This window comes from Caretta caretta, chromosome 4 (assembly GCF_965140235.1).
Source record: "Caretta caretta isolate rCarCar2 chromosome 4, rCarCar1.hap1, whole genome shotgun sequence".
Lineage (NCBI taxonomy): Eukaryota > Metazoa > Chordata > Testudines > Cheloniidae > Caretta > Caretta caretta.
Genome location: NC_134209.1, coordinates 69361034 through 69384847, shown reverse-complemented (window position 1 = coordinate 69384847; position 23814 = coordinate 69361034). Strand labels below are relative to the sequence as shown.

Genomic DNA, 23814 nt, shown 5'->3' with positions numbered 1-23814 from the left:
AGAAGATGTAAGAGAGGAGGCCTAACAGGTCATAAGGTGCAAGAAGTCATGGCAGCATTCTACACAGACAAAGATGAGTAGGCTGCAGCCACCAGAGAGAAGAGGACCAGGAGGAATTCCACACAGCTAGAGGTTTCCAGTAGATACCAGGTTCCTAACATGGAACTGTGGAAGATATCTCTGAAGATCCAGCTGGTCCAAGGGAATGGTGGGATGTACGGGACATACCTGTGGATGGGAGCTTGGCCCAACCTGTAGAAACCAAGCTTACCCACAAACATATCTCCAGCCGTCCAAGGGAGACAGACCATTTTTGTTGAGGATTCAATACTCAAAAGAATTCAAAGAACATCCTGCAAAGGACAGATTGGCAAACAGAATGGTGTGTGTGTTCTTCCTGGAGCCAAGACATGAAATGTAATTCTAAGACTGCGTAGGCTTTTGAAGTCAATGGGCAAGGATCCATGGATGATTCAAACTGGCAATAATGACACTGTTGTTTGATATCTCGCAGATGACAACTGACTTCAGGAAAAGAATGTCCAAGTGATTTTCCTTGAGATCCTTTCTGTCCCAGGACTGAAGGAAGACAGAAGGTAGAAGATTCTGGAAGTGAAGTGGTATAGGGTGAATGGGTTTAGTTTTGGAGAACATTTGGTCCACCTTCTGTGGGGAGAGAGGACTTCTATAGTTTAGATGTCCTCCACCTCAGTAGAAGGGAAACCAGCCTCCTTAGGGACAGCATGGGTAGAGAAGTTAGGAGGGCATTAAACTAATAACGAAAGGGAAGGGTAAAAAGAGGAAATATATGATTACTCGGTTAGCACAAAATTGAGATGTTGAGAACAAAATCAATCCAGATAACCAAAGGACATGAAGGGAAGAAATTCTTTAATTCCATATACACCAGCGCTGGGAGCCTGGGTAACAAGAGGAATTAGAATTGCTCATTTATGAGCATGAATGAATTTAGTTGGCATTAATGAAACCTGGTGGGATGATTCATGTGATTACAATGTTAAAATCAATGGTCATAATCCATTTAAGAAAGGGGAGTGGCACTTTGTCAAAAATGGCATTACATGTTTCCAAGTCCCTCGTAACTCAGAAGAAATGATTGATCTTGAATGCTTATGGATCAATATCCTAACAGAGCACAAGATGGGGTATTAGTTGGTGTCTCCTATAGACCACCAAATCATACCTGGGAACAGGATGACCAGCTCCTTACACATCTATTTATAATGTGTAGGAGAAAAGATGCAGGATCCTGAAGAAATCTGTTTCAATGACATATTGGAGATCACATACTACCACAATTAAAATGTCCTTGGAATTTCTAAATATTATAGATGACAATTTCTTAACTCAAAGTGTTGCATTCAACATGGGGAAAATTCTATATGAGACTTTGTCTTGATAGATAAAGAGGAACTGATCATAGAACTAAAAATTAAGGGTAGCTTAGGTTCAAGTAATGATGACTTGATCACATTTATAATGTGGATACAGAATAAAATGCAGACCAGTAATATGAAAACTTGGTGCTTTAAAAGTGCTGGTTTCACAAAGCTGAAAACAATTAAGCCAGATCAGCTGTGATGAAGAATTTAATCAGAAAAATGTGAATGATAATTGTGAATAAAATTAAAAATATATATATGTAGCAAATAAAATAAAGAGGAAGTTGATAGTAATGAATAGAATTGAAAATCTAGGAAGTGTAAACAATTGATAGGGGAAGCAAAGGGACAAAAGGAAAAATATATGGCAGGCAAAGTTAAGGACAAAAAGTATATTGGGAACAATACGACTCCTAGCAAAAGTATTAAATAAATATTTGTTCTGTATTTCGGAAAAACATAGATGACCCAGTCTTATCATATGACAACACATTTTCCCTTCCACTAGTATCTCAGGAAGATGTTAAACAGCGGCTACTAAAGACAGACATTTTAAAATCAGCAGCTCCAGCTAACTTGCATCAAAGAGTTTTAAAAGCGCTCTCTGGGGAGTTTGCTAGACAATTAGTGTTGATTCTCAATAAGTCTTGGAACACTGGAAGAAAGCTAATGTTGTACCGATATTTTAAAAAGGTAAACAGGATGAGCCAGGTAAATTTAGGTCCGTCGGTCTGATATCTCTCCTGGGTAAGACAGTGGAGCAGCTGATATGGAAGTTAATTCATCAAGAATCAAAGGAGGGTAATATAATTAATGCCAATCTTTGTGAATTTATGGAAAATAGATCTTGTCAAACTATGCTGATTTTTTTTTATGAGGTTACGAGTTTGGTAGACAAAAGTAACAGTGATAGAACATAAGAACATTCCCAACTTCTAGCAAACAGAGGCTAGGGATACCATCCCTGCCCATCCTGTCTATTAGCAATATGTTGATGTAATATGCTTAGATTCTGTAAGATGATTGACTTGGTACAATGTGACATTTTGATTAAAAAACCTAAAATGTTATAAAATTAAGAGAAAAGTTGTGTTCAAAGGCTGTACAATCCATCTTTAGCAACAGTATGAAAGATTCCACAAGGAGATACATTATGGAAGACATTTTCTTCAGCATCGTCTGATACCCCTAGAAGGTGCTAAAATCCCTGCTATTCTGGATTACCTCCTCTCATTAAAAACATTTGAGTCTTTTTCTCACCCTCCTTTGGGTGCACTTGGAAGCTATTATCACCTTTCATCCCCTGATGACAAGTGTTTGATCTTCACCCATCCTATGACCATACCAAAATCGACGCTGATGTGGGACCTCAACCTAATCCTGTTGGCATTGACAAAGGCTCTGTTTGAATCCTGAATGTCATGTTCCTTCATCATCCTATCTATGAAGAATGCCTTACTGGTTGCATTCACCTCAGCCAGGAGAATAGGTGAACCAGAGGCCCTCATGGCAGACTTATCTTTACAGTCTTCCATTGGTACAGTTTCCTTAAGATTACACCCCAAATTCATCCCCAGAGTAATCTTGAAATTTCACCTAAATCAGGTCATATACTTACCTGTTTTCGGCCTGAAGCCACATGCCACTAGAGAGAACATGACACTGCACTCTGGGTGTCCATAGAGCATTGGCATTCTAATTACAAAGGACAAAACCTTCTTAGAAATCTCTTTAAATGTTTGTCATCTTTGTGAACAGATGAGGGAGAAGCCGTATCTTCACAGAGGGGCTCAAAATGGATTTGAGACTGCATCCTGCTGTGTTATGAGTTAATAGCCACCCCTCTCCCTCAACGAGTGAGGGCCCACTCCATCAGAGCCCAAGCTGTCAGTAGCTTCACTTTGAGATATCCCTGTTCAGCAGATCTGTAAAGTAGCAACACAAGGCTCTCTGATCATGCCTCCACAAAACAGTACATTGCAACCCTCTACGACAGCCACATCTTTTGGCAGAGCAGTCCTTCAATCCATAGTACAGAAAGGTTTCTTTTGGACCTTCCTCCTGAGTTAATACAGCATGTGAGTAATCTAGAGTGGAATACGTATAGGGACCCTCATTCAAAGAAGAAAGAAAGGTTACATACGTAACTGGAGTTCTTAAAGATGAGTAGTCCCTATCTGTGTTCCATTACCTGCCATCCTTTCTTTCTATTGTGAGCCTTATCCTATGGTTATTTGCAGTAGAAAAGGAACTGGTGAGGTGGTCGGTCCATGGTCATCACTTATGCCCTCGGTTCAGAGCACAATGAGGCAAGGGGTGGACCAACAGACACTGCTAGCAAATTCTTTTGATGTCAGGCACATGGAGCACATGCAAACCTAGAGTGGAATACAGCTAGGGACTACATATCTCAAAGAACTCCACTAACTGCATACAAAGTAAGTAACCTTTCTTTCTTCCTAGCATGTCGAAGTGACGTGACTACAGGGTTCTGGCCCTGGACCTTGGAGATACATACACAGACAATCATCCTTCCCTGAAATTTAGAGAGTAGGGCTTTAGGAGAAATCCATAAAAGGGCACTAAAATATAATAATGTATGAATCAACCTGTAATTTTTAAAGGTGCCTGAGGTAGCGAGGTGCCAAATCCTATTGGAATGGGAGTTCTCTTATCCCATTAGCCTCCTTTGACAATCCCTGCCTTTAAAGGTTTCACTGAAGACAGGGCCAAAATAAAGATATATTCTTGTCTTGTTCTTATGATGACAGTATTGAGAAAAGAAAGATGAAAGAGTGGGGGTTCAAGAATGATTCTGTAACTTCTTGGGCTTGGAAACCAAGCATGTTTGATTAAGAATGTCAGCAGGGATGAGCACCAGAGAAAGAACTCTTTTCCCAGAAAATGTATTTCAGACTTTGAAGCACTCAGTAATTTGAAGAACAGTTTAGTCAAGACTGGCAAATATAGGTACCAGAGAATGATTTGAGAAGAATGGAGAAGTGGGAGTCATCCATGTACTGGCAACGACCAAGACTGAAGCGAATAATTAGATGAACCAGAGGAAAAAGATGTATAGAGAAGGCAAGTGGGCTACAGACAGAAACATAAGGTATTCAGTATTAGAAAGGATGAAGCAAAGCTACAAAGCCTTCAGCAAAAATATGAAAAAGGACCAATTATACAATAGTGGTAGTTCTAAAGAAAAGGAAAAAGATCTAGTATAGGGAGGAGGGCAGGCTGACATCCCTGAAGCACAGGACAACAAATGAGGTTGGGTTGGAACAGTATTTGGTGCAAAAGTGATTATGTCACCATAATATATGAAGTCAGTGGTGGCTTTAAATTTTGGGGGTGAAGAGAGGTTGTTTGATGTTTGGTGAAATTGACAAGATTTTCTTCTTTTTTTTATTTTTAAATTCATTTTAGGGATTGACGAACCATTGCATATTAAGAGAAGGAAAGTATTAAAACCAGGCTTCATACATAGCCCATGGAAAAGTGCTTATATCAGACAGCACAGAATTGATACTAACTGGCGGCGAGGAGAACTTAAATCTCCTAAGGTAACCATTTCTGAATTATGTACATATCAAGAATTAAGTAGGATCAGTCTGTCAGCTGCTAGTTTTGTTTTGGACTAAACTAAATCATTTCTGACATCCAAAAAAATTTTAAAAACTGTTAAAATAACTTGAAAAGTGGGTGTTAAACCCCTTTGTGCCAGTTTTTTTTCTTAAAAATAATCAGAAGGAGAAAGTCATGTATATTTTACAGTGCAGAAAATTATGTATGTTTCTACCTATCCTGTTTTAAGCCAAATGAAAATTTCTGAGCATCTGTAAAGGGGAACATCTGTAGTTGTCCTTCTAAGGGTTGGTAGGAGAGCCTGGGCCCACCCACTCCAATGGGCTCCAATCCAAGGCCCTAGTGGTAGGCAGCTAAGTCCTGCATCCTGGTGCGCTATTCAGCTGTCTTGCAGGATCACTTCCTACTAAGTCCCTGCTCTTTCCACAGGACAAATTAAAATATTTAACATAAGATAAAATTTCTAATCTTCAAAGCGTCACCAGTCCCTCTGCAGGCTTGGCAGGTCACAGTAGACGGGCCTCAGGCAGCAAGAGCTCCTATAAATTCTTTCACAGGAGCTCAGGTCAACTTACCTCCACTGTCTGCCTGGTACTAAGATACTCTGCTTCCCTTTTTAAGTGCCTCCAGTCTGTGCAGGCTTTATAAGTGTGGTGGGGCAAGGCCATCTGGGACCAGATCAACTCCTTAACCTCTTCCTTTCCACTGTAGGGTTTGTATACCTCACTCCAGCACCATATCAGAAAATCAAAGTATAGTTGCTGCTTGTAGAGTTAAATCCCACTGCTGTGGCACCATGCAACACCATTTTCACTGAGGCCCCCATCCTGGGAACGTTTATACTGATACTTAACGTTACACAGGAAAGTACTCCCATTCACTTCAATAGGAATACTGGTGCATAAAGTTAATCGTATGCTTAAGGTATTTTTAGATTGTGATATGAAACTAGTACATAAATTCTGATATTTGTTTTCATTTCATGTCTTCTTTTTACATACCTTTTTGTAACTTTTTAAAAGTAAAGGAAATTCCCTTTTGAAGATTTCATTGCCTCTGAAAATAAAAATGAAGTACTATAATATTGATGAAAATTGTTTCATTTAGCCTGATAACATTAGCAGGGTATGCCCACATTTTAATGATATTGATAGATAATGATAGATTATACTCTCATAGATTTAATGATAATGATAGATTATACTCTCATAATGTGCTTTATTTATGCAATAATGTAGCAGTCATATCATCAAGGCTGATTGTGTCTCTGGCTGTCCTTTATACATAAAGAACAGCCAGAGACTTACACTATTCTTTTTAGAGAAATTCTGTGACTTTTCTTAATTCTTGTACAATAGTCCAAAAAATTAAGCAAACAAAACAATACAGGAGTTACCTAAAAAGCTGAGAAAAGTTCCTGCTATTTGAATATCTGCAACTTTCTGTGTTTCTGGCAACAGCTCTGCATTTTTTGTCATATCGTGCTGTGCTGGAATTATTAAAATGGTAGCCCCAGACATTACCCAGCTTCCCATTTCATATCAAGAGACATTTTGAGAAGTATTCAGATGTTTTTAAATAGTAAATTCCGTGTTTAATTTGCAAGTTCTGATGTAATTGATCTTTACTGTAGTAAAAATAATCTGTTGCAGTTTTCCATAAATCAAACACTGAAAAAGCCATTTTTATTCACAAACATGGAAATACGTATTTTCTTCTTATTCAGCCAAACTAACTTTTGTTTCTTTGTAACTGGTAAAGCTTTCTATAGTTCTTATTTTGGATAGTATCTGGTACCTAGTAGATCAGGAGGAGTGGGGTGGTTAAGAATATAAGTACACATTAAGACTAGTTCATAAAAATAAAAAAATGCATTGGATAAGAGAAACAAATGTTCTGTTCGTAGGTAAAATGTTTTCCATGAAATTATTCTCATGCTTTTAAAGATTTTATTTAGACGTTTTAAAAATTATTTTTTAGAATACAGTGGTCTATCCAACGTGTTATCCTGGTTTTAGCAATCATCTATCTCAATTATTTTAGAAGAAGGGTAAAAATAGCATTAATGCACCTGGTCAGCTATGCAATACTATATCATGGATGAAATTTTATATCAAGGAAATGTCTTCCTGTCTCTAGCTAGTAATAAAATAGATCTGAAGTACAAGGACTGATGACAATTCAATTTTTTAATCTAGTTACAATAATTTATACACCCTTCTTGCTGATGTACACCATTCTGATTTGCTTTTCTGTTTATCTTCTAATCTTTTGGCTCACATTGCAACACACATTCTCTATTGTCAGGTGCTCAAAGGTCATGATGATCATGTAATCACATGTCTACAATTCTGTGGTAACCGAATAGTCAGTGGTTCTGATGACAACACATTAAAAGTTTGGTCAGCAGTTACAGGCAAGGTAAGTTGGTAATTGCTGTTAAGATCCAGTGAAATGGACATTGGTACAGTAGTATCAAGTTTAAAAGCGTGTTACTAATTTATCCTATTTCCCAGCATCTTATGTCTTTGCCTTTACTGCTGTCTGGTGCAAGACAAAGATAGAATATTAGAAAATATTTGAGCAATCTTTCTCCGCGCCGAAATGTGTCTACTTTATGAAAGTCACCTTGATGTGAAATTATAATGCTGTTCATGTTACCATTGGCATATATCCTTGTTCTCTTGGCAGCTGCTCTATTCTTGTGGAGTCATTTTTGACATTGATTACAGAGAATTTATACACATACTACTTATCTTCCCTATCGGTTAATTCATCCTGACTTTAATCCCATGGATCTTGTTTCTGGCTAATGCTTGTGGCTTCCATATTTATTTATATGTTTAAGTTTTTCAAATGTGTATTTTTTATTGGCTATAAATAGCCTTAGAAGAGACTGTTTATTTCCCTTTATTCTAGCAACAGAGTATCTTCTAATTTCAACGGCCCAAATGTTGATATTGGCAAGCTTAAAATATAAAAGATATCCACATTGTAATATTAGTCTTAGACGTATTTAAAGGTTTCGTGTCTGTCTTTGCATGCCTCGAAGTGCCTTGACTGGATTGTAACTACAACCTTACGGAAGAATAAAATAAAATGTGGTATGCAGGCAGCCACACCCAATTCAGCTGGCTTCCCTTCACTAAGCCTAGTTCATGAAAGAAACCACGGTGCAATTTTAACATTCTTTCATCAAAAAGGACAAGATGGAGTTATTCTTTAATGAAAAACATTTGTTTTGTACATTCTTCCTCCTCAAAAATATAATGTGCCACTGAATATATTAAATTAAACATGACAGGATGACTTGTCAGCAGTTTTAAGTTCTCAGTAACATCTTCTCTAATGATTAAAACATCTTTATATGAGGGATGTTTATGCCAAACCTTAAAGAATATTCAGAAAGTGTTGCATCCAACATGGAAGAATTCTATATTTGACCTCATCCTGACTGAAAAAAAGAAATTGCTCACAGAATGAAAAATTTAGCGGTCGCTTTTATGCAAGTGACCATTACTTGATCGTATTTGTTACCTACAAACAGAATAAAGTCCAAACCAATAAAATATATTCTTACTGCTTTGAAAAAGCCAGTTTCACAAAGCTGAAAACAATTCCAAGCCAAAACACATGGGAAAGAATTTAAACAGAAAAATGTGAATAATTGGAAACTGTTCAACAACATTTTACTTTGTGCCCAAAAAGCCACAATCAAGAAAGTAGACAACACTGATTAAAAAACAAACTGGCTTAGAAGCTAAATGAAAGCAGCTATTAAAATAAATATATATATGAATAACCAATGGAAAAGGGAAAGTTGATATCAATGAATATAAATTAAAGCTAGGAATTGTAAAAAAAATCGATAAGGGAAGTAGAGGGACACAAGGAGAAGTCTGTGGTGAGCACCGTTAAGGACGATAAGGATCTGTTAAAGTACATAAGGAAGAAAAGGAATCCTAACAATGGTATTGGTCCATTATTAGATAGAAATGATAGAACAGTCAATAATACTGAAAAGCCTACATGTTCGATAAATATCTGTTCCATATTTGGGGGAAACAGATGATGGATTTATAAAGTATGATGATGAAATACTTTCCATTCCAGCAATTACTCAGGAGGATGTTACAAGTATCTAATAAAGTTAGACATGTTTTAATCAGCAGGTCCAGAAACTTGCATCCAAAAGTTTTAAAAGATTTGGTTGAGGCACTCTCTGGATTGTTAATGCTGATTTTCGTAAGCCTTGGAACACTGGGGAAAAAAGCTAGTGTTGGGCCAGTATTTAAAAATTGTTCCTGCCCCATTGAGGGTAATTAACCATTAGAAAAACCTTACCAAGTGTTATGGTGCATTCTCCATCACCGGAAGGCTTTAGATCAATCTTGGGTGTTTTTGCAAAAGAGATGCTCTAGTTCAAATAACAATTAATTCAGAGAAATCCTATGGCCTGTGTTATACAAGAATCAGACTATATGTTCACAGTGCTCTGGCCTGGCCTCATAATCTATGAACTGATCAAATTTCTTTCACTTTCTTCCAAAATACTAACCATACATAATATTTTTCAGTGTTTAAGAACACTAGTTGGACACACAGGTGGAGTCTGGTCATCACAAATGAGGGACAATATCATTATTAGTGGATCTACAGACCGAACACTTAAAGTATGGAACGCAGAGACTGGAGAATGTATTCATACTTTATATGGACACACTTCTACTGTGCGTTGTATGCATCTCCATGAAAAAAGGTAAATGTTTACTTAAAATTAGATATCTTTTTTGCCTCTTATTCTGTGATTTTTTTTAAAAAAAGGAAAATGTACCTAAAATGTCATTAAGTAGTCCTAAAACAGTAAAGGTCTGTGCAATATAAAAGCTATAATATTCAGTAAAAATATTACAAAAATTAAATTTATTCACTCAACATGAAGAAAAAAGAGCAGCTGACTGCAAAAAGAAAAGGTCTGAGAGAATTAACCAAAGTACAATAAGACATAAGCCTCTCCATATACAGTCAAATAGTTATCTATAACTTTTTCAAAGTTGTTTCAATTATTGAGGTGATCCATTCTGCTATGCTACGCTACAAACAGTCCTTGTTTTTAACTTATTTTTGTCCATTTTGTTGTAAACCTTTACCTATTTTAAAATTACCTTTCAGAAAATGTCTTTGGACTTGAATATATTTTATTTAAATTTCTTTTACACTGTTATTTCATTTCAACAATAGTATATCAATTCAAGAGACTTTGGCTGAGATGTTATAGTTACTTGTTTAAAGCTTTACATTGATATGTAGTTGTGTCTAGAATGTTGTCTTGGTTATTCATCCCGTCTTCTCCTTCTAAGAAAACTAAGGTTTTTCTGCCCAGATAGTGAATGGAATTACAGTAATCTTCATTACTATTTGTGGTTCCAGTCTCAGTAGGTTCAAAACATTTTAAAAACTGATATTTACTGTACAAATCAAGTGACATAAATGTTGCATAATGAAGAAAAGCCTCCAAAGAGGGTTTAAAAAAAATAAAAATTACTGGGTAAGTGTAGTGCTCACTAAAGCAGGACTATATTATTGGCTTGAGCTAACCATATGTAAAAGTAGGTGGTAATCTGTCACATACAGCTCTCCCAACCCACCTCAGTCTTGACCCGCAATATCTTGTTGTTCAAGTTTGCGTCTCTCCTCTTAAATACTGACTGCCAATCACACCAAATAGTTTGGTGCTGTGATGATGAACAGGGTGGGAAAACCTAACATGCTTTAACTTTCAACCTGAATAAGATGCGAAGCCAAGCCAGCTCTTCAGAACCAGCCAGACTAGTACCCAGGCCACCTCGCCTTCCAGAGAAATAAGTTCAGTTTAACTGTTTTATGCACAAAAGGTTGATATATCAGTCTTCCTGCTTTAGCATACGTGATACAAATAACATGGAAGTTTATATGCTAAGTGTAGTTTTTGTTTGTGTTTCACCAGAGTTGTCAGTGGGTCTCGAGATGCCACACTGAGAGTTTGGGACATAGAGACAGGCCAATGTTTACATGTTCTGATGGGACATGTAGCTGCAGTCCGGTGTGTTCAGTATGATGGCAGGAGGGTTGTTAGTGGAGCATATGATTTTATGGTCAAAGTGTGGGATCCAGAGACTGAAACCTGTCTACACACACTGCAAGGGCATACTAACAGAGTCTATTCATTACAGGTAAGTGATTTGCATCTAGTGCTCTAGATTCCCTTGGATACAATATCTTTATTGTTAAACTACTAAAATTGTGGGTACTTGCTAATCTGCAGATGCCATCCTAGAAAACTCATAGAGATTCAGGTTACCCTCATGCTACATCTTGTCTTCATTTAGAATGGGAGCCAAAATCCTAGTTTGGGTCTCTGAGAGCTGCCACAGTACAAATTAATACGATTTTTTTTTTTAAAAAATCACGTTGTTTATTGTACATTTATTTTTTCTTTTGCTGTGAACCTTCTTGTTTTCAGTGTCCCTGTTTTTCATAGCTTATCAGCAACTGAGGAGCTAAATCCATGCTAACTTAACCAAAAGTAAGGTCCCTTTGATAGTCTGAAAGGTCATGTATTAGTATTCTAGAATTTTAATCTTAGAGAAGGAATTTAGTGCTAAGGTATATGGGGTAGTGCTAGACTAGTTCAATGTGTGTTGCAGTAGCTAGAACAGTCATGTGCTTCGTCATGTGGACTATTTTATGGCCATGAAAAAATTACTTCCTTCCCCAAAAAGCTGTAGTATTGATCTTTAAAATTAAACCAGAGCTTGTCTCTCTTAGTCCAAACTAAAGAAGAATGTGCTTAGTAAATAAATGCTGAAAAGACATATATCCACAAAAAGGAGAAAGCGGGCTGCTTCTGGTATTTACAAAAGACAAGTCACTTTTGGCAGCTTTGTATGATTGAATTTTTCCTTAATCTGATGTTTGAAAGGCAATTGTGTGTGTCCTCTAGAAATTGCATTTATTGAAACATAAGGGGTTAGTTGGCATGTTGTCCCTTTCGGTATACAGTTGTTGGGTTCCTGGCTAGCAACACTTCATGGATTGTTATAAAAAGGAAAACAGTGGTTAATATTGTGTGTATGTGGACTTAGAATTTTAATGGCTGTTAGTGAAGGGTTCTGATCAGCTTCCTGCCTACCTATGCTAGAGGCCACATTTACATTTGGAAGGTTTTGCTGGTGTAACTGTACCAGCCCAGTAAAGTATAATCAGCAAAGCATTCCTAATGTGGACACTTTTGCTGACGTAGTTTATTCCAGTCACACCTCCATCTCCACTCCAGCAGAAGTGCAGTTTTGCCGTAATAACTGAGTCTGCACTAGGGGCTTTTTCCAGCACAGCTATGTTGGTCACAAATCACATCTCATCACACCCCTCACTAATACAGCGATGCAGTAAAAGTTTGTAGTTGGAGACCTGTTGTGGATCCTCCTTTACCTTTTGACCTACCCTGAACATCCTTGTTTCTCTCTGCAGAGCTGAAACAACTTCCAGTCTGAGAAGGGATTTAGGGATTCATTTTATGCTAGGGCTTGCTGGCACCACAGTCAGACAGGGATCTCAGACTCAAATATTTTCTGTTCAGTTTGCTTGAATGTTTAGCTATGTATAATCCTATTCAAAGAGAGGGTCAAAGTAAAGTGTCTATCAGTATGTACTTTTCTCCTTAGTCAAGATTAAGATCTGTAAGTGCTGAACTGCAGAACTCCATAGGCCTTGTCTACACTAGGAAATTATACTGATGGCCCTATCATTAACCACGCGCACCTGATGCTATGTTAAACATAAGGCTTTGCACTGAGTTCAAAGTTGTATTTAACATCATTAGGCAATGTATTCTACCATAATGTAATTTCCTAGTGTGGGGGATAGTGCAAGGTCGTGTGTATACTGTCTTATTTTGTGAAACTCTGAATTAAATGCAAGTAGCACGCCTCATGGGTTGTTTTCCCCCCACAGTGTGACTGCTAAGAGCTTAATACAATTGCATGTAATGTATTTACCTTTTCTTTAGTTTGATGGCATCCATGTAGTGAGTGGATCTCTCGACACTTCAATCCGAGTTTGGGATGTGGAGACAGGAAACTGCATTCACACATTAACTGGCCACCAGTCATTAACAAGTGGAATGGAACTGAAAGACAATATTCTTGTGTCTGGGAATGCAGATTCAACAGTCAAAATCTGGGATATCAAAACAGGACAATGTTTACAGACATTGCAAGGTGAGCTTATGCTATCCAAATATGAACACATTCATTCAAAATACTAAAAGGCTGGTGCAATATTAGTGCATGTCAGTCCTTAATTTACCAATTGCTTCAGTGCTGAGTGCTGCTGAAATAGTTAACTTAATATCAAAGTACTTGTTCCTATCTGTTAAATCTGAGCATTTCTACTTCCCATATATTGCTAGAGGACAAAATTCGCTTTGGGGAGATTGTTTTAATTTTAGGTCAAGTCAAGCTGTGTGTTAAATCTACAGTCTTGTTTAATGCACCATTCTGAAACGGGGAAAGGAAAAGATTCCAACCAGCATTTAAAAATAACCTGTACATAAGGAAAACAACTGCTGATCATTTAATGCTCAAAAGTTGGCCATGGCGACAGCTGTACTATCTTTTGTATTTGTGAAATTATCTTTCTGTGAATTAAATAAACCTTTTTTTATAATTAAATCTAAAATAATTTGCCTATTATGGAAAGACAGCTGTTCTGATAGAAATTTGCTATCTGTATATTAGACTAATAAACCACAAAAATATGTAGGAAATGGCATCTCAAAACAGCCAGTCAACTTAGTTATTTAGGTCACTTGGACATTTCAAAGCCTCCAGACTAATTGGGTTGGGAGGCAGTGAACACTGTCTGTTACAATAAATCAAGAAAAAGGAATGGAAAACATACCCTCCACTGAAACACAGGAGAGAGAGAGAGAGATTTCAGATTTCATTTCGACTGTTGCTGTGCACATGTACACACATTCACTTATTTTCCTAAGCAAGTCTTTTGTAATAGCCTTCCCTGGCTTTTGCCTGCCAGCTCTGGTTCTGGGAGAAAACCCACTTCACTAAAAAGCATCCTCCACTGCTTTATCATACTTAATTACTGGACAAAACAAGCTCTGACCTTTTAAAGGACAATTACTATGGGATGGCTTAAGGGAAAAAAGGCATGTAAAGAAAAAGAGTTTTGTTGTTCGAGTTAATATTTAACTATGACTTCAACTGGAGTTTTCTTGTCTGTGGGAATTCTGTAACATTCCACCAGAAGGGATTTTAAATTAGACGAACGCTTTGGCAACAGCACTATTTCCTACCATCAAGGTTTAGCAATGACCTAGGAACCAGACCATGCTTTCTTCCCAAAATGGGGTGGGAGTGATAATTATCTATTCTGTGATCACTTCCTTCTACTAGGTAAGTTTATTTTGAACCTGTGAGGACAGGATTTTTCAATATCTGTACTAGTCCTTTGAAAACACAGAGGGAGGCTTTTGTGTATGTTAAATATTTGATTTACTTTGCATACAAATATATCTAAACATGGTAACCCCTTACATTGCTTTCTAACCATAAGCAAAATTCTTTTGGTTTTACTATTGTAGGTCCCAACAAGCATCAGAGTGCTGTGACCTGTTTACAGTTTAACAAGAACTTTGTAATTACCAGCTCAGATGATGGGACTGTAAAACTTTGGGACTTGAAAACGGGTGAATTTATCCGAAATCTAGTCACATTGGAGAGTGGGGGAAGTGGAGGCGTCGTGTGGCGGATCAGAGCCTCCAACACAAAGCTAGTGTGTGCAGTTGGAAGCCGAAATGGAACTGAGGAAACAAAGCTGCTGGTGTTGGACTTCGATGTGGATATGAAGTGAAGGGCAGAAAGATGAATTTGTCCAAATGTGTAGATGATGTTTCCCCTTCCTCCCCCTGCAAAAAAAAAAAAATCCCTTGTCCTTGGTGGTGCAGGATGTTGGCTTGGGGCAACAGATCCTAAAGACCTACAGACTACGAAGGAGGAGACTGCGAGATGACAAACTGTAACTGACAAGAGAGGCATTTGCTGTCTCATCACATAAAAAGCTTCACTTTTGACTGGGGCAGCTTTGCAAATATAAGACTTTCTAAATCAAACCAGGTGCAATTATTTCTTTATTTTCCTCTAAGTGCTCATTGAGCAGAGTGGAGGTTAAAAAGTTGTTACAGTTCTTGCTAAACTATTATTTTACCACAGATGTAGAAAGTTGCTGCATAACATCCGTTACTGGATGACTTTCAAAGTTGCGAGCATCTGTGGCGACAACAAAGTCAAATCCTGGTGTGGAAAAGCTAAAATCTTACTGTGAATTGTTTTTGTACAGTTTTATCAGAGTTTTTTTTTTTTTTTTTTGCCAGCCATTGCCAATGTCAATCACAGTATTAGCCTCTGTTACTCTATTTACTGTTGCTTTCATCTACACTCTACAATGCATATGTTGCTCTGAGGTGGCAAGTTGTCCTGGGTTCTGAGAGTTCCTGAATGGATTTAACTCTCAATGCTGGTGCTAGAAGTAGGTCTTCAAGTATGGGATTGTTGTCCCACCCCTGTACTGTATTCCCAGTGGCCAAACTTATTTATGCTGCTAAATGAAAGAAAGTAAAGCAAATTATTTCTTGTTTTTTAATTTTTTTTCTGCTGTGACGTTTTAGTCCCAGACTGAATTCCAAATTTGCTCTAGTTTGGTTACAGAAAAAGACTTTTTGCCACTGAAACTTGAGCCAACTGTGCCTCTAAGAGGCTGAGAGTTAAAAAGTTTCAGACAATTAAGAGTGAAGTTTGCCTGCAAGTAAAGAATTGAGTGTGTGTGCAAAGCTTATTTTCTTTTTTCTGGGCAAAAATTAAAACACATTCCTTAGAACAAAGCTATTGCAGCCTGTTCTGTGGGGAAACTTTTTTCTTTGTGAGGGCTGTGGTGAATGGAATGAACATGCATAATAAAACTGACAAAAATTTTAAAAATATAAATACAAAAATAAAATTGCTGGTCAGTCTTAGTGTTTTACAGTATTGAGAAAAACAACTGTTACAGATATTGCTGCAAGGAACTGACACAGTGCAAAAACTATTACGTTTTTGTAATAAAGATATACATGCAAACAAAAAAAATGAAAAAGTCAAATGGTTTGCCTCATTCTCCAAGAGCCACAACTCAAGCTGAACTGTGAAAGTGGTTTAACACTGTATGCTAGGCGATCTTGTTTTTTCCTCCCTTTTTTGTTTTGTTTTATTTATAGTCTGATTTAAAACAATCAGATTCCAGTTGGTTTAATTTTAGTTATGTAACAACCTGACATGATGGAGGAAAACAACCTTTAAAGGGATTGTGTCTATGGTTTGACTCACTTAGAAATTTTATTTTCTTATAACTTAAGTGCAATAAAATGTGTTTTTCATGTTAGCATGTCTTTTTCTTCCAATGGTTTGCTACTGTACTAATATGCAACATTGAAGCCAGTATATGGGCAAAATCTTTATGAGATGTGTAACAGTACATCGTCTGAGATAAGTCAAGTTTCTCAGTTTACTGAAAAGAGGAATGTACAGAAACCAAAATGCCTGGAAGGACTTCTTATGTAACAAAGTTCTAGAAAGAGACTTACTTTCCCCCCAAGAACATGCAAGAACACTGTGTCAGCGTCTCTGTGCATAAGCCACTGTATTGAATTTGTCATTGGGGCTTCAACAAACATGGGAGTTAGCTTCTTATCACTAAGAATATACTACTAGGTTAAGATTTGACACTGGCAGGAGTTTGACACAAAGTTAATCAGTAAATAAAGAGGAAAATTTACATGAGTAAGCTTTTTGTGGCTATTACAGTTTCTTCTGAGACCATTTTGTTCATTGCATCTGAGATTGAAAAAGTCTAATAGAAATGATATCTAATGTTTATTTATTGATTGAAATTCTACAGAAAAGAATATACAGTATCAAATGAAAAGCAAGAAGCAGTAAAATCCATATCCGAATTTAAAACCACTCAAGGTCAGTAACATAAGATAGCTTTAAAGTGAACTGTCCAAAATAATATTGAAAGAAAGTCCTACATAATCCACATGGTCCAAAGCAGTTCCACCAACTTGCTCAAACAGAATCCAATACAGGTGAGCTAATCGAAATATCAGTTGCACTGGAAGCCTATCAAATGTTATATATTCTTCTAAAACTACGTGCACAAAATTAACACTGAATTTTTTTCAAGTAAGACTGAGTGGTAGAGACATGAGGTATAGGTCTCTGTAGACTTTTTACTATCAATTTAGCTGGTCAACAGTTTACCTTTTTAAAATATTAGTTATATAGAAACTACTGGTTATAAAAGGACCAGAAAATGCATATAGGATCGGTTTCAAGACAAAAAACAGAAAATATATATATACCATCTAAGTTTAGTTCTGATTCCACCCTCATTCTGAAAGTTAAGGTCTCACATGATCCTTATTCAGTATTGGCTGTAGTGAGGCAAGCTATTTGTTTACAAACGGAGGCAAACTATACATTAAAAAAAAAAACTGGTATAAGCAAAAACAGTCCAGTCAGTGTTAAAAAGAGTGACCTGTACTGCTTTGCCCACAAGTGACTTTTGTGAAAGAGCCAAGAAATCTCTAAGGACGGTGCCTTCTAGTAGTGCAAACTTGGTGTGAACTTCCAGCAATTTGCCCTGTCATCCTGACCGGTTAGATCAACTAAGTTGGCACTAGATCAGAGCTTTCTTCAGTTGAGTTTAAGGCCACAAAACAGACACATTTTAAGATCAAAAGGAACTCTATGGTACTGATATTGGATGCAAAAGTCCAAGAAAGGTTTGTTTTTTAAAAAAAAAAAAGGGGGGGGGGGTTTACAACAACTGATGCTGGGGAAAACCAGGCCTAACCACCACCTGGGTCACTAAGCAAAAACTCTGAAGTCATATAACCAACCTTTTGTTATGATTTGTAAAGCCTGCGACTACTAACATTTTCAACGAGCTAATTTGGTAATTATAAAAGGGTAGGGTATTTACCAGATTGTAATGGAAATGAGGAGAGATTATGCTATGCCTGAGGCACAAGAATACAAAAAAGAGGCAGAATAGGAAAGGCAGGTTTGAAATAGTTCAAGCTCGCTCATTTGAAATGTGTTGAGCCACCAATATGAACAGGGCCAAACTGTATTCAGATAGAGTTTAGAAAGTGTTCTAGCTGAGTTCCCTAAATCCCAAATTATATTCCAACCGAGTTAGCCATTTTAAAGTAGTTTGAACCCATTCAGCAAACTGTGTTTGTAGCCCAGTTTAGCAGGGGTTTAGGGTAAAGTTTGTTTAGTTACAAAGTTAGGAAGAGGGTCAGAAGGATAATAATGTGTATTTGTGTAGAGGGAATGAGAAAACCAGCACACTTCAGCCTGGAGAAAAACTAGTAATTTTTTCCCCCATTTTAATTATTCTATAACAGGATTTTATTTTTCTCATATTCTATTTTGTGAACGCAGAGGAGTTTAAATCAGCTCTTAGGTGTCTGAACTGGGTACCTACGTTCTGACCTCAACATCTATGTGCAGGATTTGGCTAAGCTACTAAAATTTAAAACTGAATATTAAGGCCAAGCTCCTCAAAGGTATTTAGGCATCCAAATACCTTTGAGGATCTGGGCCTTCATATGCATGTAATTTATTTAGAACTGAGCACAAGTTCAACATTTCAGCTACATTTCTTCTACACTAATGCCACCATAGTAATAAATATTTTCTCTTATACAGTGATATATTTGGACATAACAGCCTTTGTTTACAGTCTGCTTGTCTCTGAGCAATATGAGGTCCTTAACCCTTTCACAACTCTTGTTCCTCTGCTCCTGCCGTGCTACAGCCTATATGCTGTCAAAATGCATTTGCAGCTCAAGTGCATTCTACCTGTAAGTTTATACCTGGAATATTTAGCAAATGTCATTTCTTGAATACTTGTGATGTGTTTTCATTTTGATGAAAATGTTGACGCTTGACTGCTGTAAACACACTAGAACTATTTTAAACTTCCATCCTGCGCATGCAGTTTGGATCAAATGGGTATTCATTCTTCCCCTATTGACAGAGAGTAGCAATGAACCTACAGGGGATATCTGGCACTATTCCTGGAGTCCTTTCCTCTTGCTACGATATTCTTTTCCCCTGTCTATTTCTGCTTCCGCATAATTTCTGTCTCTCTTTTCTCTTGTATTTAAAGCTGATAACACAAAAAAGCCCATTTTTTAAAAAAGGAGGAAAGTGATTTCTGCATTCCACCATTTTAGCCAACAATCTTGTATCAGCCTTGCCACTCATGCCCAGGTTCTCAAATGCCCATTTACCTATCCAAAACGAGTGGGGTCGCTGCTGAAGGAACAAGACAGATTTCCTCTGGGTCTGAGCAACTATTTCTCATCCACCTAACTCCCCTCCCACACCATACTCAGTTGCTTATTTCCATAAATAGTGCCCTCTGTCATGAAACCCAGGCCCTGGTAAACAAAAGTAGCTTCACCCTTACAGCCTCCCTTTGTTTTTTCTCAGAGTAGTGGTTCTAGGGATCATTTTTGACTGGTAGGAGAAAGAGAGGGAGTCCTGCCAATCAAAGAGACAAGAGACCAGATAAATGCCTGCTGCCAATATTTACTCAAGGTCACTGTATGACTGAACTGATAAGTTGCTCAACGATATTGTCCTTTCATCCACCAGTCAACTTCCAAGAGGAGAAAAGTATTCTTCCCTCACCTACATACTGTACTTAACATTTTCAATAGGTCCAGGTGCCCAGAGCTGAGAGGTTTTAAGGGTATATGCTTTATGATCCTTAAGAGATCTACAGGAGACTGCCATTTCAGATCAGAATTTGGACACACCCAATTTGTCAAACAGTTTAAGATTGCATGCCCTTGGTCATTGATTCCAGCTAACGAATACAACAAAGGTTCTGGCACAGATGGTTTTCCAAGATCCCCATCTATTTATTATGACAAACTAAGGCCATTAATAATTCAGCATTTCTCTCTAGGATCTCACTTCCTGCTCAGTCAGTTAAACAACAATTCTTCAAAGACAAGGAAGTTGTAATTCCATACCCAAATGACCTGAATGGCCACATCAGAGAAACTGCTCAGTAGACTTCTATATAAGTTCTTATACTACCCTCATTACTGTAGTATCTGAATGCATTAAGCCATGTGATCAACATCTGTCATATTTGGTTCACTCTCTCACTCATCCTCTCCAGAGGAGATGTGTGTGTGTGCAGTACCGTATGGTGTTTTGTTTCTGTTTTTTAAACACACGCTCTCCTGTGCCTTTACATAAGAGAAGGCAGGGTTGAAAATGTGTGCCTTGCACTTGGAGCAGAAGAGGGTGAGGTTTGTGATTGTCCTTAGTTCCTGGAGGAGTTTGTTCCACAGTTTCTGAATGGGCCCCCAATAAATCTCTGTTTCCTGCACTGACAAGTTTACCCTTACTGTAGAGTGTTCCATTGTGCTTGAGGAAGAGCTGTTAATCGTGGTCTTCATGCTGGACCCAGGCTATTGTGCATCTTGAGGATAAGGACTGACACCTTCAACTTTATTCAAAATTCTCTGGGGAAGCCAGTGTAGAGAAAGGATAGGCATGATGTCCTCACAGTACCATATATTGCTGAGGCAAAATGCTGCAATGTTCTGTACTAGCTGGAGTTTCATAAGTGTTGAAATCATGCAGAGGAATAGTGTATTGCTGTAGTACAGACAGGAGATGACATAGGCATGAATAACTGAGTCCAGGTAATCATTGATAGGATGGGCTGGAGCCTCCTAGCCAACCAGAGATGGTAGAAAGCGTTACTTGTGGATGCTGCTATGGGAGAATTTAGCATCAGCAAGAAATCCAGTAGCACATACATTTAGTCCTGCCTCAGTGCTAGGAGGTGTACTACATGACTTCTTGAGGTTCTTTCCAGTCTTACATTTCTATGATTCTCTCAACGCTCAAACTACAGCCTGAATTGTCCAATTGTGGGAGCGTACCTTAAACCAAAGGAGACAGCACCATGTCTGCAAACTCCTCAAAATGCTTTCCTCCCCCGCCCCACCATCATCTCGGTGTCATTCAACTCCAGCCAGCTGCTCTTCATCCATGAACTGATCTCAACCAAGCACTAGACCGGGGTCGGCAACCTTTCAGAAGTGGTGTACCAAGTCTTCATTTATTCACTCTAATGTAAGGTTTCGCGTGCCAGTAATACATTTTAATGTTTTTAGGAGGTCTCTTTCTATAAGTCTATAATATAAACCTATTGTTGTATGTAAAGTAAATAAGGTTTTTAAAATGTTTAAGAAGCTTCATTTAAAATTAAGTTAATTGTATCCAGTTTGCAAATTAATTCCAATTCAGCAATTAACTTAGGCTTGAATAAAGACTGGGAGTGGATGGGTCATTACACAAAGTAAAACTATTTCCCCATGTTTATTCCCCCCCCCCCCGCCCCACTGTTCCTCAGATGTTCTTGTCAACTGCTGGAAATGGCCCACCTTGATTATCACTACAAAAGGTCCCCCCGCGCCCCTCCTCCCCACGCTCTCCTGCTGGTAATAGCTCACCTTACCTGATCACCGTGGTTACAGTGTGTATGGTAACACCCATTGTTTCATGTACTCTGTGTATATAAATCTCCCCACTGTATTTTCCACTGAATGCATCCGATAAAGTGAGCTGTAGCTCACGAAAGCTTATGGTCAAATAAATTTGTTAGTCTCTAAAGTGCCACAAGTACTCATTGTCACTTTTGTAAACTATATACAGGTACGTAGTGTGGCACCCTGCTGGATGTTGTTACAGAAGTAACCTGCCTCTTCTCCCTGTCCAAGTTTCCTCCACAAAGCTGACCCAGTGGCCAATCTCTCTCTCTCACAAATCTATGATTTAACAGCTAGGCCACACATCTATTGTGAAGTGAGTTTTATCATCCTACTCCGCCTCAAGTCAATAAATGAGTATCAGTGAATCAAGTGCCAGCTCTGCATTAAACTAGGAGGCCACTAGGTGGCCATGCTAGTGAGAGTTTAGGTAATTACGTATTATTATTCCCTGCTTACAGATAAGAAATACAAGTAAAGTGAGTCACCTGGAAGGCATCTTGATATAACGGATTACAACAGGGGCTAGGGAGTCAAAGAAAATGGGTTCTAATCATAAACACTGACTTGCCATGTGGTCTCTCTGAACCTCTGTTTCCTGTTCTGCAAAACAGAGATACTGATATTTACCTAAATCAGAGGGTTGCTGTGAGGCCTAAGGAAAAGTTTACAAAGTGCTATATAAATGAAAAGTACTAATGCCAAATGGAGGCAGAAAGAGCAATAGAATTCAATCCTGTTTTCATTCCTCCTAACCATCTAGTGCAAGGGTGGGCAAACTACAGCCTGCAGGATTGCCACCCCTGTGGTACCGCAGGGCTAAGGCAGGCTCCCTGCCTGCCTTGGCCCTGTGCTGCTCCCAGAAGTGGCTCGCACCATGTGCCTAGGGCACAGCTCCCTGCAACTCCCATTGGCTGGGAACCGTGGCCAATGGGAGCTTCGGAGGAGGTACCTGCAGGCGAGGGGAGCCCTCTGCCCCCCTGTTCCCCAGGGGCCACAGGGACGTTGTGCTGGCCACTTCTGGGAGCGGCACAGGGCCAGGGCAGGAGGGGAGCCTGCCTTAGGCTCGCTGCACGCTGCTGCCACCCCGGAGCCACTCAAGGTAAGCGATGCTGGGCCAAAGCCCGCACCCCGAACCCCAATCCCCTAACTTGAGCACTCTGCTACACCTTCCCCCCTGCCCTGAGCCCCCTGCCACACCCCACACCACTCCTGCACCCCCCGTGCCCCAACCCCTTGCCCTGAGCCCCTTCCTGCAAACAGCACTCCCTCCACCATCCCAACCCCCTGCCCCAGCCCTACATTCATGGCCCTGCATGTAATTTCCCCACCCAGATGTGGCCCTCAGGCCAAAAAGCTTTCCCACCCCTGCTCTATCATCTCTAACTGGAGCACAACTATCCCATCCACTACATTATTCTGGACTTCCTGAAAGGTCCTTGCAATCTGAGAAAACCTGCAATGTTCAAAGCATCTGTAGCCTTAGGAAAGAAACCTTACAGAAAATCCTGTGATGTATGGGTGAAAAAATCTTGTAATGATCATGAGTTACAGAGGAAGGAAAAATCAAATGCACAAAGACAAAACGAGGAATAGCTGGCTAGGTAGCAGTACAGCGGGAAAGGATTGGGAATTATGAATCAACCGTGTGATGCCGTTGCAAAAAAGACAAATGTAATTCTGGGGTGTATTAATCGGAGTGTTGTATGTAAAACATGGGAGGTAATTGTTACGCTCTATTTGGCACTGGTGAGGCCTCAGTTGGAGTAGTGTGTTCCGTTTTGGGCACCACACTTTAAGAAATGAACAGGGAGAAATTAGAGGTTTATTTAGAGGAAGAAGGTTGAAAGAAGTGGCAATGTTTAGTTTACAAAGGAAAAGGTGGGGGGGGAACTGTCTTCAAATATGTAAAAGGTTATAATGACAAGTGATTAATTGTTATCCACGTCCAAGGACAAGATGTCATGGGTTCAGTTTGCAGCAAGTGAGATTAAGTTTAGATATTAAGAAAACCTAACTATAAGGATAGTTAAGGACTGGAACAGGTATCTAGGGAGGTTATAGATTCCTTGTCCTTGAAGGTTTTTAAGAACAAGGTTAGATAAACACCAGTCAGAAATGGTCTTAGTAAATGTAACC

The 23814-nt window shown here is 38.6% G+C and overlaps 1 protein-coding gene across 8 annotated transcripts in view; it reads left to right on the top strand.

The window, feature by feature from the left end:
- Nucleotides 1-16463, top strand: part of FBXW7 (F-box and WD repeat domain containing 7) — a 249601-nt gene extending 233138 nt beyond the window's left edge. For all 8 annotated transcript variants that reach the window (XM_048847365.2, XM_048847368.2, XM_048847366.2 and 5 more), the window contains 6 exons: nt 4833-4969; nt 7299-7412; nt 9569-9750; nt 10978-11203; nt 13039-13249; nt 14632-16463. In XM_048847365.2, coding sequence (XP_048703322.1) covers nt 4833-4969; nt 7299-7412; nt 9569-9750; nt 10978-11203; nt 13039-13249; nt 14632-14900 — 1139 coding nt within the window. In that variant the 3' untranslated portion in view covers nt 14901-16463. The remainder of the gene's footprint in view (nt 1-4832; nt 4970-7298; nt 7413-9568; nt 9751-10977; nt 11204-13038; nt 13250-14631) is intronic.
- Nucleotides 16464-23814: the final 7351 nt, after the last annotated feature.